We start from the raw sequence: 15,319 nt of genomic DNA on the forward strand, positions 1-15,319 counted from the left end.
TTGGTGGGTTTGGAAAGGACTTGTGCTTTGGGGAAAAATTCCAACGTACAGATGCTCTTCAAAATGTGGGAGCAATCAGTGTTGTGGTTGTGTGTGCCTTATTGAGAGTTTGTGGGGACTCTACAAGAGTGCTGACTATTTCATTATTTGAGAAAAATAAGAAGTCTTGGAGAGGCATGCTGTCTTCAAGAGGATGGTTTTAACATTTTAAATTTTAAATCTTTTGAGGCACGTTTATAACATCAATGTGTGGCTGAAGATGAGTCAACCGAATTGTGATAGGGTGAGTTATCCAATCAGGTCATGGCAAGTGAAAGAGACACTGTGACATCTGCATACACAGCTGGCTTCTGTGTAGGGGCCGCTAGCTCAGGGCAATATGCACGCACATAACAGAAATCATTGCAGATAACACCATCACAGCCACTGACTTCATCGACTTAGAGATAAATCAATTTTAGGGGTTTAACACTAGAAAGGCTAATCTATTATCATTCTTTGTTTTTCAACAGTGGAAACTACAATGCTTCAGTTTTATTTTCAGTAAACATCTATCTCACGGTGAAATGACATTGAATTAGCAAATACACGATAAAGGGGAGATGTTTGTATTTATTCCTGTAAGACTGTGTCACTTATCAATCGTTGCTTGTAGATTTCTTCCTTAAGAATTTTCCCTTCAATTTTCTGTTAATTAGTTAGGAAATTTCTTCAACATTCAACAAATTTTACATCGATTTATTGTGTACTGCAAAAAGAACTGCATTTGTGGCCATAAAATGAAGTTTTAGGTCCCGTATTGTAATTTATTATCTGGCAAATCCCTTCACTTCACAAAACTTACTTCATCAAGTATAAAGTAGACATATTTACAGTTTCCTCAGGGTGTTCTTGTTGGCTGAAATGAGGTACATGTGGAATTAGTTTCGTAATCTACATTGCAATGTAAAACGTAAGGGACATTAAAAATATGTAGAAAAGCAGAGGAGGGATTTAGTTTTTAAAAGTAGGGAAGCGAAAGCAAGCATAAACCACCTTCTTCAGAGACCTATATTCGTGAACAAATTATAGAGAGGCCCCTACACTGGGGGCCTGTGGATGTTACTAAATATTTTCTATGACGGGTGCAGATATTTAATGAACGTGGTTGATATAATAAGCACATAACGAGAGACATGGATTAGACCTTTAGTTAAGCAATTAAGTGTTATTTAAGCCTTGTTACTGCAGCAAGAAAATATGGTTAATCTGAGAAAGTCAAATGATTTTGCGAACTAAGTACAATTGAGGTGGCACACATTCAGTTTTGACCCCTGGCATCTTACGTGACTGCGGACTGGTTCAGGGCTGGATGACGGATGTCTCTTTAAATGTCATTGCTTTAACAAGTCTAGCTGCCTGGTTAGTGGGTGATGATTAGTGTTTTCTCTCCAGATCTGCAGCCTAAGGGAAAGTGTCACTTTAGATGGTGAGGAAGGAAAAATAACAGCATGTATCTGACGTTTGTTATTCTTTTTTTTTTTGCGGTATGCGGGTCTCTCACTGTTGTGGCCTCTCCCGTTGCGGAGCACAGGCTCCAGACGCGCAGGCTCAGCGGCCATGGCTCACGGGCCCAGCCGCTGCGCGGCATGTGGGATCTTCGCGGACCGGGAGCACGAACCCGTGTCCCCTGCATCGGCAGGCGGACTCTCAACCACTGCGCCACCAGGGAAGCCCTGACGTTTGCTTTTCTTGAGCTGATTCCTCTCCATCTTTGCCCTCAACCTCCTCATCTACCTAATAAAATCCACAGTACTGATCACGACATGAGCAAGTATTTCAGAAGAACAGAAAGGAGTATGGCACAGCATTCACTCCGCAAACTTGTTCTTTTTAATTTTAAGAATAGGCAATAACCATAATATGACTTTCTGAGAACAATTTTCCGTCGAGAATCAGACAGGGTAGCACCCCGTGAATGGGTTTTCCAACATGAGAAAACTTTTGTTCTTCTAGGCTCTTGTGTGTTTAGGTAATTCTGAAGAAACTGGGGGGGAAATGTTAAATGAGGAACGAGGCCTTTCCTGGTAGATCCGAGTTCCCCAGGGTACACAATGAGCTATTTCTTTTCCTGAGGATATTAACCAGCTCTTAAAATTTATCAACAGGAAACAGGTCAGGGGTCTTGTAACAGCAGGAAATGTGAGAAGTGTGCTGGGAGCTTTTACTTTAAAGATAGTAGCAGACTGTGAAATACATAGAAAGGTCTAGAAGGTTGCCTCAGTGTTGCCCTCAATATTTGGGAGTCGAATACTTTCTAATGGAATTCCTGCAGTTTTCGAAGAATACAAAAAGCTGCATAATCTGATTTCAAGTGTACATAACTTCTTTTATTCATTGTATGAATAGATTTTTAGAATCTAATACTTATTATTATTCTACCAATATTACCAAAGTTTTTCTTTTCATACATTTAATGTCCTTTGGATAGAGCATGTTAAAAAAGCCTCTTTACATTTATAGGACAGGGTTTTATTTTTCCTATCCTTTCCCTTTTTAAAAACGAATCCGGGACTCAGTGAGATGGATCAGATACCCAGTTCATTATTGGTGGGACTAGGATATGAAACTGATTGTCCCGGTGTTAAGGTCCAGTCTTTTACCACTGTGTTGAAAAAGGCCTTGCTTTTCTGGGCCAAAAGCAAACAGCAAGAAAAAATCTCCCACCCGTACCATCTGTGTGGAAAGCAATATTACCACTGAGGAAATCTGTAGAGGCTTATGCCAGCTGCTCTGTAGATAAAACTGGGACTTGTAAATACTGTATCACATGCTGGCTGATGACGTCAGCTGTAGGATGTTTGCCTCTGGCTTCATTGTACTTCTTCTGAAAAGAGTTATTAAATGCTTCCTATCCTTTCTCTAAACACAGCTCCATGACAATACTTTGAAGAATCTTGAAGAAAAACAGTCTTTGCTACTATAAAACGTGCTATTATTTCCCCTTTATTCCAGGTGATTAGATTGAACTGCCATCTGTAAAAACCAGAGCGGACAACTTATACTGTGTTTTCTTTGCTATTTTCCTTTTCTACGTTCAGCAGAAAACTAGAGAATAATTCCTTTTATTGACATTCCCAGCATTTAAGCTCCAAGTCAAGGGGAGATAAAGAAACAAACATAAAAACATGCCCTTCCCATCCCTAAAGGAATGTCTCCTTCAGAGGTCATCTTTTACAATAGGCTTCCAGGTTCACTTAAATGATTTCTTACTGCCTCAGTGAATTAGGTTTTATTTCACCTTATTTATTTAAGTGGTGTCTTTTTTTTTTTTTTTTTTTTTTGCGGTACGCGGGCCTCTCACTGTTGTGGCCTCTCCCCTCACTGTTGTGGCCTCTCCCGTTGCGGAGCACAGGCTCCGGACGCGCAGGCTCAGCGGCAATGGCTCATCGGCCCAGCCGCTCCGCAGCGTGTGGGATCTTCCCGGCCCGGGAGCACGAACACGCGTCCCCTGCATCGGCAGGCGGACTCTCAACCACCGCGCCACCAGGGAAGCCCTGAAGCAAGTTCTATTATTGTTTTTCAAGGAGGACATTGAGGCACAGAGAGTTGTAGTTAAAAGTGCTGGAGTATTAACCTTGAGGATCCAGATCATGAGTCTTTTGATTTGCGAGTGGTGGGGATGGTCAGTGAGAGGCAGGAAGGAAGCTCGCAGCCCTTCTTTACTGGAGACACGCTGATACTGGCAGCCTGACTATTCCTTCCGCTTACATGTAGCTCTGGTTGTTCGTCTCTCCAGCAGAATTCTGCAGTCCTAAAAATGGTACTGTCTTACAGGCAGCAGATAGCAGCCTGTCTTCCTTCCAATTTGAAAATCCATATCTCTGTCCTCCCATCCTACTGGTCCAATAACATAATGCCTGGAAACCCAGCAAATGCACAGAAAGATCTGGCAAACAGTGAGTTTAAAAGATCACATTTATTCATTTATTAAAAACAGTATCAGTCAGCTAAAACTGCATCATCTCCCCAGTGACTGTCGAGTTCACAGTCACTCTAAATTAGAGAGAGAGAGAGAGGAAGAAAAAAAATGACAAATAGAAATGATTTTTCTTCAGCTTGTTTTCCACTCTTCAGGGTTTTGTCCTCTTGCTCTAAACCAATTTTATTCTCGGTAATTAATCTGAACAATGTCAAAGGAACATCTGGAAAATGCTGAGGAATATTACCAAGTGTAAATGCAAGATAGGTTTTGTGTCTTGGGTAGCTGGTTTCACAACCCTTGCACTGGTTTACTTCTGCGCTGACTCTTAAACTCATTGTTACAGGTTTCCAATGATCTGTTGCAGGTATTACCATAATGGAGCAATCACTTCAAGCAAACTTTCTTTCAGGTAGAAGATCTTAACGCGTATTTCTCACAGATGAAATATTTCCAAGTGCTGCAGTTAGCGGAAGAAAGGCCGTTGTTTCTGAGGTATCCACAGACCTGGTTAGTTGATTGGGGTCCCTGTATTGGTGACCTGGAGACGCAAGTCAGTGTATCTGAGGTTAGGTGTTGGGCTTACGGGAATGTCCTCTGGGCAATAAAATGAGAGATGTACAGCTTTTCCTTTTGTTTTAATCTGTCACCCTCGCGGTAGTTTTGCCCTTCTTCTTCAATAACAGAACTATTTTCTCTCAATAAAGTATGTAAATATTACTTCAACAAGCAGCATTTAAAAAAAAAAAAAGCTTGAATACAAAAGGATAGGCTCTAATTTGGAATCTTTTTTCTGATTCTTAATTCTCAAAATACAAAGGCACTGTTGACCAGCCTCCCTAGCTCTTTCTGAAAGCTTACTATGGAAATTGCCTAACAATTACTATAGTCTCTTGCCCTAGCCCTCTAGCCTTTAAATGATACAAAGGAAATGTACGTGATAATCACATAGTATTGTTCATTCAGACTCGAATTTTGATGTGAATGTGCTACAGTGTAATGGCAGTGGGGCTGAGACAGAGAAAATTTAGAAGTCGTGTAGCCATTCTAAATTATCTTGGCTTTGATTCCAATCAGAAGCCTGTGAAATTATCATGCTGGTTATGTCTTCTAGAGGAAATGTAAGGTATAAAATAAAATGAACTTTTGATTCCCCCCCCACCCCCCCCCACCCCCCACCCCCCCCGTGTCTAATTCTTCTTGGAATGTTTCCCTCAGAGACTTACAGATCAGGGGAAGGAGAGGAGCCCTCTCGCCAAAGCCAAGGTTGGCTGGACCCATCCTGAGACAGTCCCACCCAGTAATCATAGTTTCTTTTGATCTTCCTCACGCTGCCAGTGATAAAGTCCTATAAGAAACAAGACTTGAACAGTGAACTGAGGATGGGGTGGGGGGTACTACCAGAAAAACCCCAATAAATAACCATGAAATATAAAGTATGGTATTTTGTTTCCACAGAAATAATTAGAATTTGAGAGCTGGAAATAGAGAGAGAGAGAGGATTTTTAAAAGAAAGGATACCTTTTTCCCTATTGCTAAATGATCAATGTGGTGTTAAGGACTATGGAGAAATTAGGCATCTGGTATCAAAGTAGTTTTAACAGATTCAGAATTTGGCATATAGTATATGACTTTCCCAGGATATTTCAATGTGAGAAATAGTTTAGAAGATTCCAAAAGCAACTTAACTGTAGGCATATTTTGTGAGAAGAAATATTTCTAACTTTTGTCACTAAATTTGCACAGAAAAAATAGTGTGAACCCATAATTGTAATAAGTTAGTCCAAGTTGCCTTGGTTTATTACATAGCCTTAACAAATTGTTCTACTATTACTCTTACAAAAATGAATTTTGACTAGTTACTGAATATAGTAGGCATACATTTTTAATAAATTCAGAAATGTGTAACTATGTCTTCTACTTCGCACATAATTTATGGGTAGAATGATTTCAATGAAACATCTTACTGTTTGCTTGTTAAGATGTTAGTAAACTAGATTTAAGGTCAATTAAACTTTTCATTTAGCAAATGCTTATTTTCATAAATCTCTCCATTTCATGACATCACCTCACTTTTTATACTTCTACTTTTCTTGATAATCACAAAATTGTTATAGCTTATTATACTTCCCTACAGCATTGAAAATAAGACATTTAAAACATACATACACTTATAATGTATGCATATCTTTGAGTGGGTTACCATGTTACAAAACGGTATTTCTCTTACCCTTTCCCCTTTTTGATTAATAAAGGACATAGAACTAACATATTCTCCTTGATTTTTGAATAACCATCTCATTTTTTGTTTCTCCAGTTAAAAGGAAACTAAGGCATGCTAATTCTTACTTTGTGTGTTAAACCTTTTTTTCAACAAATCTACCATTGTTATAGAGTATCAAGGAATTCTGTCTTATGAGAACCAGTCTTTTCTTTTAATGGGTAATATGGTATTTTCAGAATGATGTGAAACCATAAAACAGTGTTTACCATTTCTTCTTTGCTGTCTATTTGTAGAAGCTTAGATCCCTCCTTCAAACAATCCTCTCTACTGGCGTGCCAAATTGTCCAGCTTTCAAAGACACGGTAACAACTTTCTCCGTTGCGTATCCAGTTGTCTGGACAAGGGCTGCAGTTATGGGCTTCAAATGTAAACATTTTATTAAAGTTATTATAAAAATATGAGTAGCATATCTTCTCAAAAGAACCCTTGTGTCACTCCCAGTAAAGCAGGACTCTTTAACCCAATGGTTCGTATGATGCAGTACTTACCAATTTCAGCTGCTTTGAGGCTGAATACAGTAAGATTTATACAATTATTTCCAAGTGCAGTAGGTCTCTAAGAATTAGTTTAAGATAAAATTAATTTGAGAATATCTATTCCCAAATTGCTCCTCCTCTATAATAATTGATCTGATTATTCTATTTTTAGAAATATTTCCTCCTTTTAACTTTACATCATTTATAATCTTCATTTGTTTGCTTATTGTTTCATGTCTTTTAATCTTACTAACCCAATTTAGTTGGGAATGTACCAAGCATAATAATAAGTACATTCCCAATTAATTAGGTGAGTAGCATAATAAGCCTCAAGTTGATGTTTACATTCTGAGAGTTAAAACATGAAAAATTTTCCGCACAGAATGGAGAGAACAAACAATGCACCTTGAGAAATGATTTTAAAATTTGTGGGTGAGGAAAAGTGAACAAAAACACAACTGACCAATATGTTTATTTTAGGACTTTGATATAACTAAGAAGTAAGCCACAGTGTTTAACCAGTTTTACAGAACCTGTGTTAAGAAAGAATGTACTCACAAAAGAAGGATGCTCAAATGTATAAAAGGGGAACCAAAGAGCAGGAATTTGACCAAGTGTTTCTGGCACTGTTTTATAGAGGGAAAGACACTGCCAGATCACTAGTCATTAGAGAAAAGCCTTCTACTTAAGGTCAAAAATGGTTCACTATCAGTTTCCATGGCACAGATGTCAAGTTCTTTAAGGCTCTTAGATATCCTTTGTTTGAAATACACTCTAGTCAGTATCCTGAATATTGTTAAAGTCATAGCATAAGTAGTGTTGAAGTGGCAGTTGAAAGGTTGACAACATGCTGGATTTGCAAGTCTCCAAAATGGATATCGTCACTGATTTAAGGTTGATGGCTCAGAGGTGGGCCTAACTCATGCTTTCAGTAGTCTGTTATATTTTAAAACATTGATGTTTTTTAAACATTTACTTGACAAAATTTCAATTAGAAGGAGCTACGGTAGGTTTTTGATCTCTCTTATTGACAATTACTAAGATGATATCCACTACAGGGAAGTTAATTCTCTAAATTTTATGTATTAGTATTATTAAACACTAGTTAAGTAACCGTAGAGTACTTGACACACTATTAACAAGTAGAAATAGACAGGTTTAAAATGCTTGTAAGGGATGAAAAAGATAAAACCAAAGTCACTTAATAGAATTTTAAAAAATGAGCTGAACCCTGCATTGTTATAATTTTTGTAAGTACCCTGATTTTCAAAATGAATTTTCTGCTTCAAGAGATATCTAAATTTGAATCTAAAGCAAGATCTAAACTAAATAAATTGAGGCATTTGGAGCTCTAATTAAAGATACACGTAAATTTGAATGATTGGATAAAACATAATATGTTGCTTTTTTTGTTGTTTAATCTTACCTACTAATCTCACACATTCCATTTTGACATTTGACTGTATATTTTCCTTATCTGTATTTCTTGGAAACTCAGTATTTTCCACATACTATTGATATATATATTATATATATATATGTATATGTATGAGATTGAACTGAAGAGTAGATCAAAAGTATGTCTCTCCTATTATGAAATCCTGACTATAATTTTACAAAGAATAAAATGTATGTCACTGGTTTTTTGTTGCTGTTGTTGTTGTTTTGAGGAATTGGTGTATACATGTGTATCCACGCAGTGGAAACTGATTTTGTATCAATTACCTGAACTGAAAGACGGCTGCATCAACATTTGGCAATATTTCATCTGCAGGTCATGGTTTCTCTTCCATTGTGTGAAATTGAGCAGTACTCTGTCCTGTTGGATGAGTTTTTCTTGCTGCTTCATTGCAGTAGTGGACACCTGGAACACTTCAAACAATAACAACCATTCCTGATAAAATACTGACATATAACAAAGTCAACCTTCAACATAGACTAAAGAGAACTACATGTTACTGATTATATTTGTGATTAAAACCTACAAAGAATGCACAGCAAAAAGTCTCTTTGCCATCCCTGTTTCCTTATTCACCCAATTCCAGTCTCCCAAAGTAGTCAGGTTTGCCAATTTCTTTTTTATTCTTCCAGAGATATTTTGAACTTTGCATGCAAATGAATATAAAATCTCCTCCTTCCCCTTTACACAAATGGTAACAATCTTTTTACATGGTTTTTCACTTTTTATTTTAGCACTTAAAATATATTTTGGACATAATACTGTGTTAGTACATAAAGAGCTTTTTCATTCTTTTGTTATATAGCATTCTACTGTATGGATATGTCACGATTTATTTTAATAATTCTTTATTTTAGACTATTTGTAATCTTTTGGTATTACTGAAGTGCTGTAATAAAGAACCTTAGTTACACATAATTTCACACATGTGTAAGTATATTTGTAAGATACATTGATGGGTCAAAGTTTTGTGCGTTTAAATCGTATTAGATATTTCCAAATTACCTTCCATGTGTGCCGAGGCAATGTATAGGAAAAACTCAGTTTTTCCTTCTATAAGCCTTTCTCCTGTGAATCATCTTGACTTTTCTGACACTTCCGGTCACCAAATGTATGGTTTCTCCACCACCACCTCCCTCGCCCTTCTCCAAAACACCAGCACAGTGTCCTATAATTTAATTCAATCTGACACTATCTTCTTGGAGAACATAACAATCCCACAGGACAACGGCTCAGTCCCAAAGATTGCTCCCCCCCTTCAGATGCCAATGCAAGTAGTAGGTCCCCAGGTTTCCACAACTTCTGTTTGATTTGGCTACAAATTGGAGGTTCCCATGACTCCCTCCTGGGTTCAATTAATTTGCTAAGGCAGCTCACTGATAGGGAAATGAGTTACCAGTTTTTTAAGGGTATGATAAAGGGTACAGATGAACACCCAGGTCAAGAGATACATTGGGAGAGGGCTGGGAGGGTCCCAAGCTCAAGAGCTTCTGTCCCCATGGAGTTGGAGTTGGGTGTGTCACCCTCCCAGTGTGGATGTGTTTACGAACCTGGAAGCTCTCTGACTCCACACTATTGGGATTTTATGGAGGTTTCCTCACATAAGCATGATCAATTGTTTTTCTTTTTTATAAATTTATTTTATTTATTTATTTTTGGCTGCGTTGGGTCTTCGTTGCTGCGCATGGGCTTTCTCTAGTTGCGGCGATCGGGGGCTTCTCTTCATTGCGGTGCGCAGGCTTCTCGCTGCGGTGGCTTCTCTTGTTGCGGAGCGTAGGCTCTAGGCACGCAGGCTTCAGTAGTTGTGGCTCGCGGGCTCTAGAGCGCAGGCTCAGTAGTTGTGGCACACGGGCTTAATTGCGCCGCGGCATGTGGGATCTTCCCAGACCAGGACTCGAACCCGTGTGCCCTGCATTGGCAGGCAGATTCTTAACCACTGCGCCACCAGGGAAGCCCCATGCATGATCAATTGTTAATGCCATTTCCAGCTCCTCTCCCCTTTCTGGAGGATGGGAGGTGGAGCTGATAATTCCAAGCTTCTAATCATGGTGTGGTCTTGCTGGTGACCAGCCCCCATACAGGAGCCCATCCACAGTCACCTCATCAGAACAAAAGATGTTCCTAGTGTTCTTATCACTTAGGAATTTACAAGCGTTTCAGGAGCCCTGTGTCAGGGACCTGGTCAAAGACAATTATTAGAACGAGAGATATTCCTAGTGCTCTTGTCACAGCAGAGTAGAGGGGAGAGACACTAATGTATATCTTCTATTATCTCATACAAATGTTCTCTCAGTTTCATTTGAATTTGCATATATCTTTTTATGTTTGATGTTGAAACTCTTTTCACACATGTATAAATAAAGGTCAGTTGTATTTTCTTTTCAATGAAGTGTATAATTATATCCTTTGTAATTTTTTTCGTTGGGTTTCTAGTCTTATAGATGTGGTCCTTATTGTGCTGTGAGAATTAATTTGGGCTGGCCTGGAATCAGCATAAGCAGTGTTTTTAAAATTCCTACGTGACACTGATCTCCGGACAAGGCATGAAACATACAGATTAATAGTGTAGCTTTGTTATCATGGGTATGAGGATTTGGGGGGCCAGATTACACTATCTTGTCAACATTGTTCACTGATGACATACGATTGATGATTTGTCCCTGGTTACAAAGAGACCCTGAGAAGGCTCTGCTGTTGAGGCTAGTTACCTCTCAGGAATATGTCAGGTGGTCAGCAAGACATAAATTACCAAACAAGACTTCATTTTGGGCTCCCAAGTACCAAGGTGTCTTGTGTACACATCAGTGGTTCCTGATCCAAGAGAGAAATTGTGTTGTGAAAGGACACTTACATGGAGAGGAAGAGGTGCCTGTTGGAACCTGGTCTTTCCAGACACTTTTGTAATACACATCCTTTTTTTTTTTTTTTATGCGGTATGCGGGCCTCTCACTGTTGTGGCCTCTCTCGCTGCGGAACACAGGCTCCGGACGCGCAGGCTCAGCGGCCATGGCTCACGGGCCCAGCCGCTCCGCGGCATATGGGATCCTTCCGGACTGGGGCACGAAACTGTGTCCCCTGCATCGGCAGGCGGACTCTCAACCACTGCGCCACCAGGGAAGCCCCACATCCTTCCTTTAATGCCTTCCCCTGCCCCTCCTCCACCTTCATCTCCACTTCCTCCTTCTTCTTCCTCTGGCTTCTTGGTATCCCACAGTGTGGAGGTATCATTTTTTAATTAAGTAGTCCCTTACCGATAGGCAATTGCATTTTTTTCAATCTTTTTTGTTTTTCTTTCTATTGCTACACGTGCAGGTTTATCAATAGGAAAACTTTCCAGAAGTGGGATTTCTAGATCAAAATTAATTCATTCAGTTTAAGATAACCCAGAGTTTGTTAAGAACATAATTGTCATGGTTGATCTTAACAGATTTCATAAACGAGACAGAGAAGAAAACAAAATCATGTGCCCATCAGAGAGCAAGATTTTTGAGGACATAAAAGTCTACAGTATGATTTTATCAGCATCCTTAGTATGTACTATGTGCTTTCTGGCTATATAGTAACTGATGATTGGAGACTACAGATTTATTTTTATGTATAAAACAAATTCTACATTCCATTCACTTGACAATATTGTTTCAAGATGTTGCACCTTCAGTTATTTTGCTTTAAATTGAAACTGTTCTCTGTACTTCAAGTTTCTTTCATCTTTTTACCCCAAGTAGTTAATATTTATAAAATAACACTGAAATTCGTTATACAGAATGGATACCTGAACCATATCTTTTGATATTTGCAATGTCAGTTAAATATGTATTCTTGCAGTTAGAATGGAACTTGGCAATATTTCATTAAGAGTCCCCAGTTTTTACAGAAAAAACTGGATTATTATATGTTAATTGACTTGTATGGTAGTTCTCTTCCAACTCTGCAAATCTGCTTCCAGTATATATGTTTGATAAACAGATATTTAATTGTGAATTTCTTTTAAAAATGGACTAGTATTATATATATATATATAGTATATTACATATACTATATATATTTATATTTATGTGTATTTTAATAAAGTACAGAGGGAGGATAAGGTGAGATAAGGGAAGTTCTGGCATTTATGCTGGGCTGTGAAATTTTGTTTGAGGAGATAGACAAGGTAACAATTACTTCTTGAGAGCCTAGAAATTATTAAAACATTCCTCTCTGAACCGCCAGGAAAATAAGATCATAGCTAACATGAACAAGGTCAAGTTTCCTGTACTTTGTGGAAGCAAACCTTGTACTCTTCTCTTCTTCATTTCAGAACTCCTAATTCTCCTTTGCCAGCTAATTCCTCCTAGACAGAAAAATGATTTGCCACGGTATACAAGAAATAAGACTTATCCAGACAATAGCCTTCCTCTCTGTCTTGCTAAGCATATTTCTCAGTGCTAGCATGAGTGATAATGAAGGGTCTTAGTCCTGTTTCTGGAACCTGCAGTTCTGTAATTGTTACATTTTATTAAAAATTCATTTGCTAGATATAGAAACATGTCTCCAGTTTGGACTACAAAGAATAAAGAAATGTGGTTAAATATTGGCTCAAACAAAGTTCTCACATTTACCTTAAACATACTAACTGGTACCTCATCAAATATAAAGTGAAAAACTCATATTAAAATAATTGTATAAGTCAAATTTAGAACAAACGTATATTAGAAAAGGAAGAGCCTATACTGAAAAATTGCAAGCTTTGGCATACTAACATGATTCATAAATTGAATCATGATATAAGCAATTATTTGCATCATTTTCGCCAGCAGACCTATGGTATTAGATTTGAGTTAAACAACATGCCGTTGAACATTGAAAGTTATCATTAGCCTCTGAGTGCTTAGAGAGTTATATCAAGTAAATGTCCCGTAACTTAAATAAGGAAGCCATTATCTTATATCATTTATGTCACTTACATGTTTCTAATTGATTTGTCTATCCATTTATAAATTATGAAGTTCCAGTTCCACGACATATGTACATATAATTGTATATAACACTATATGAAGTACGTAACCTATCTATAGATTACTTTGAAGATATCCTTTTGTACTTACACTTGACACCCAAGAAAATGGAGGTTGCTAATGAGCCTATGCAGAAGATACATAAAACCACTGTCACAAGACACCATGTTCCTAAACAAGGAATAGAGACAATGAAACTGAATTAGAGAAAGTAGAGGAAAGAGGTGGGTCAGGATAGGACTACACTGAGTAAACTAAGGAGTTAACATTAGACATTCCTTCTAGAGAATCACCGAGGCCTTGTAACTGTGTGTAACAAGAAAAGGTGAACTCAAACTCTTGGAAATGCAAGTCATAACTTGGAATACACTGGATTTGGAGAAATGCCAAATCGAACAGTTTTACTAGTATACTTCTCTTATCCTTATATAACACCACAAACATAGTAACTAGTTAGATGTATTCTCTTCCAACAATCTTTGAGAGATGATGGCAAACCAGGCAGCAGGATTTAGTTTTTGAGAGCAAAGAGGCTGTCTCCAATCTCATCTCCTGTCAGTGTCACTTGAGCGTGATTGGTTCAAAGGTATTTCCCTTTAAACGTACGATTTTGGATGAGGGCAATTTTTTAAGGTAATTTTGCAACTATTCAGGAAAGGAAAATGAATGTGTGATCTGTTATATTCTTAATGCTAGTTACAGAAAAATGTATAAAATTTATCTTCGGATAATGTCGCAGGCTGAATAACAGCTTTGCCTGAAATGCCTATGTCCTAATCTCTGGAACCAGTAAGTGTTACCTTACGTGGAAAAGGAGATTTTAAAGGTATAATTAAGTTAAGGATCTTGGGATGGGGAGATTATCCTGTTTTACCTGGGCACTTATAAGTGAGATTTACATTAGAGGGACAGACTGCCATATGATGGAAGAAGCAGAGAGACATTTGAAAATGTGCTACTGTCTTTTGAAGATGGAAAAGGAGCCACAAGCTGAGGAAAGCAAGAAATGCAGCTCTAGAAACTGGAGAAGACAGGGCATGGGTTGCCCCCTAGAGCCTCTCTAGGGAAGGTAGCCCCATGACACCTTGGTTTCAGCCCAGCGGAACCTGTTTTGGACTTCTGATCTCTAGAACTATAAGAAAATAAATTTGTATTGTATTAGGCCCCTAAGTCTGTGGTACTATATTACCTAAACAATAGGAGACTAATACGAATATTAAATTATAAAGACAGAACTGATCCAGGCTGATGAGTGTTTGCCAGTTTTTTCAACCTACGTTTTCTCTTTTACTTCTTAGTATTTATCAGGTAATGTGCAGGGTGTTTTTACGTGGAAACTAAAATTACACAAAATATATGATTTCTTTCACTTATTTTCCAAATCCAGGAATTCTTTGTCTTTCCAGAGAGAGGAGAGAGAGAAAGAGAGAGAGAGAGAGAGAGAGAACCAATGTAATACATATTTGTCAAGTCCATTTCTCTTTTCCTTTTTCATTTTTACTTCTCCTCCATTTCATTTCATTTTTAATATTTTGCATATTATGCAATATTATGCATCATATTATCCATATTATACTACTCTTAAGTGGGTTATCTCAGATTAGAAAAATCACCTTGGGCTCCTCATAGAACAGGAAAAAAGAAAACCCATAAACCACAAGGTCTTGGTCTATAAGTAGAACTGGTTACCTGAATTTTTGGTGGAAGACAGATGTTTCTGGTAAGGGTTTGGTGTTGGATTATCCCACTGAAGAGAGGTGTATGTTTCTTCCTCCTGCATGTCTGAGGTGCTTTGATAGGTAAGGGGGTCCACATGAGAAGCTGAGACAAATAACTCCTTTTGTAGTCAGGAGCAGATTAATGGAAGAACTGAAATTAGCTACCTTTTCACACCAGTGGGGAAATATGTTTGAGTTTAAGGAATAGAATAGATGCATCTTCATCCAGAAAGTAGAAGTTTAAGCCAAAGCGTAACTTGGTAAAAAAGGAAGTGAGAAAGAAACTGAACTCAAAATGGTCAATAATAGAATAGGTTATTGCTCTGGTTTCTACAGTGTAGCAGATGTTGAAGGTGATAGCACTGGATTACTGTTAAAATGAAAAGGCCAGAAGTGCAGAGAATGAGCTTACATTTGGTTTAGG

At 38.0% G+C, this 15,319-nt stretch overlaps 1 protein-coding gene across 2 annotated transcripts; it reads right to left on the reverse strand.

Moving 5' to 3' along the window:
- Window positions 1-3,435: 3,435 nt before the first annotated feature.
- Window positions 3,436-15,102, reverse strand: LOC116761274 (C-type lectin domain family 9 member A-like). Of its 2 annotated transcripts, XM_032647045.1 has the most exons (6): window positions 14,867-15,102; window positions 13,268-13,348; window positions 8,447-8,593; window positions 6,452-6,603; window positions 5,188-5,309; window positions 3,436-4,502 (listed from the first exon to the last, which is right to left on the reverse strand). In XM_032647045.1, exons 1-6 carry the CDS (start codon window positions 14,955-14,957, stop codon window positions 4,370-4,372), a joined length of 726 nt encoding a protein of 241 aa, XP_032502936.1. In that variant the 5' UTR covers window positions 14,958-15,102; the 3' UTR covers window positions 3,436-4,369. The 2 variants fall into 2 exon arrangements, with proteins under 2 accessions (XP_032502936.1, XP_032502937.1); XM_032647046.1 differs by lacking the exon at window positions 13,268-13,348.
- Window positions 15,103-15,319: the final 217 nt, after the last annotated feature.

This window comes from Phocoena sinus, chromosome 10 (assembly GCF_008692025.1).
Source record: "Phocoena sinus isolate mPhoSin1 chromosome 10, mPhoSin1.pri, whole genome shotgun sequence".
Classification (NCBI taxonomy): Eukaryota; Metazoa; Chordata; class Mammalia; order Artiodactyla; family Phocoenidae; genus Phocoena; species Phocoena sinus.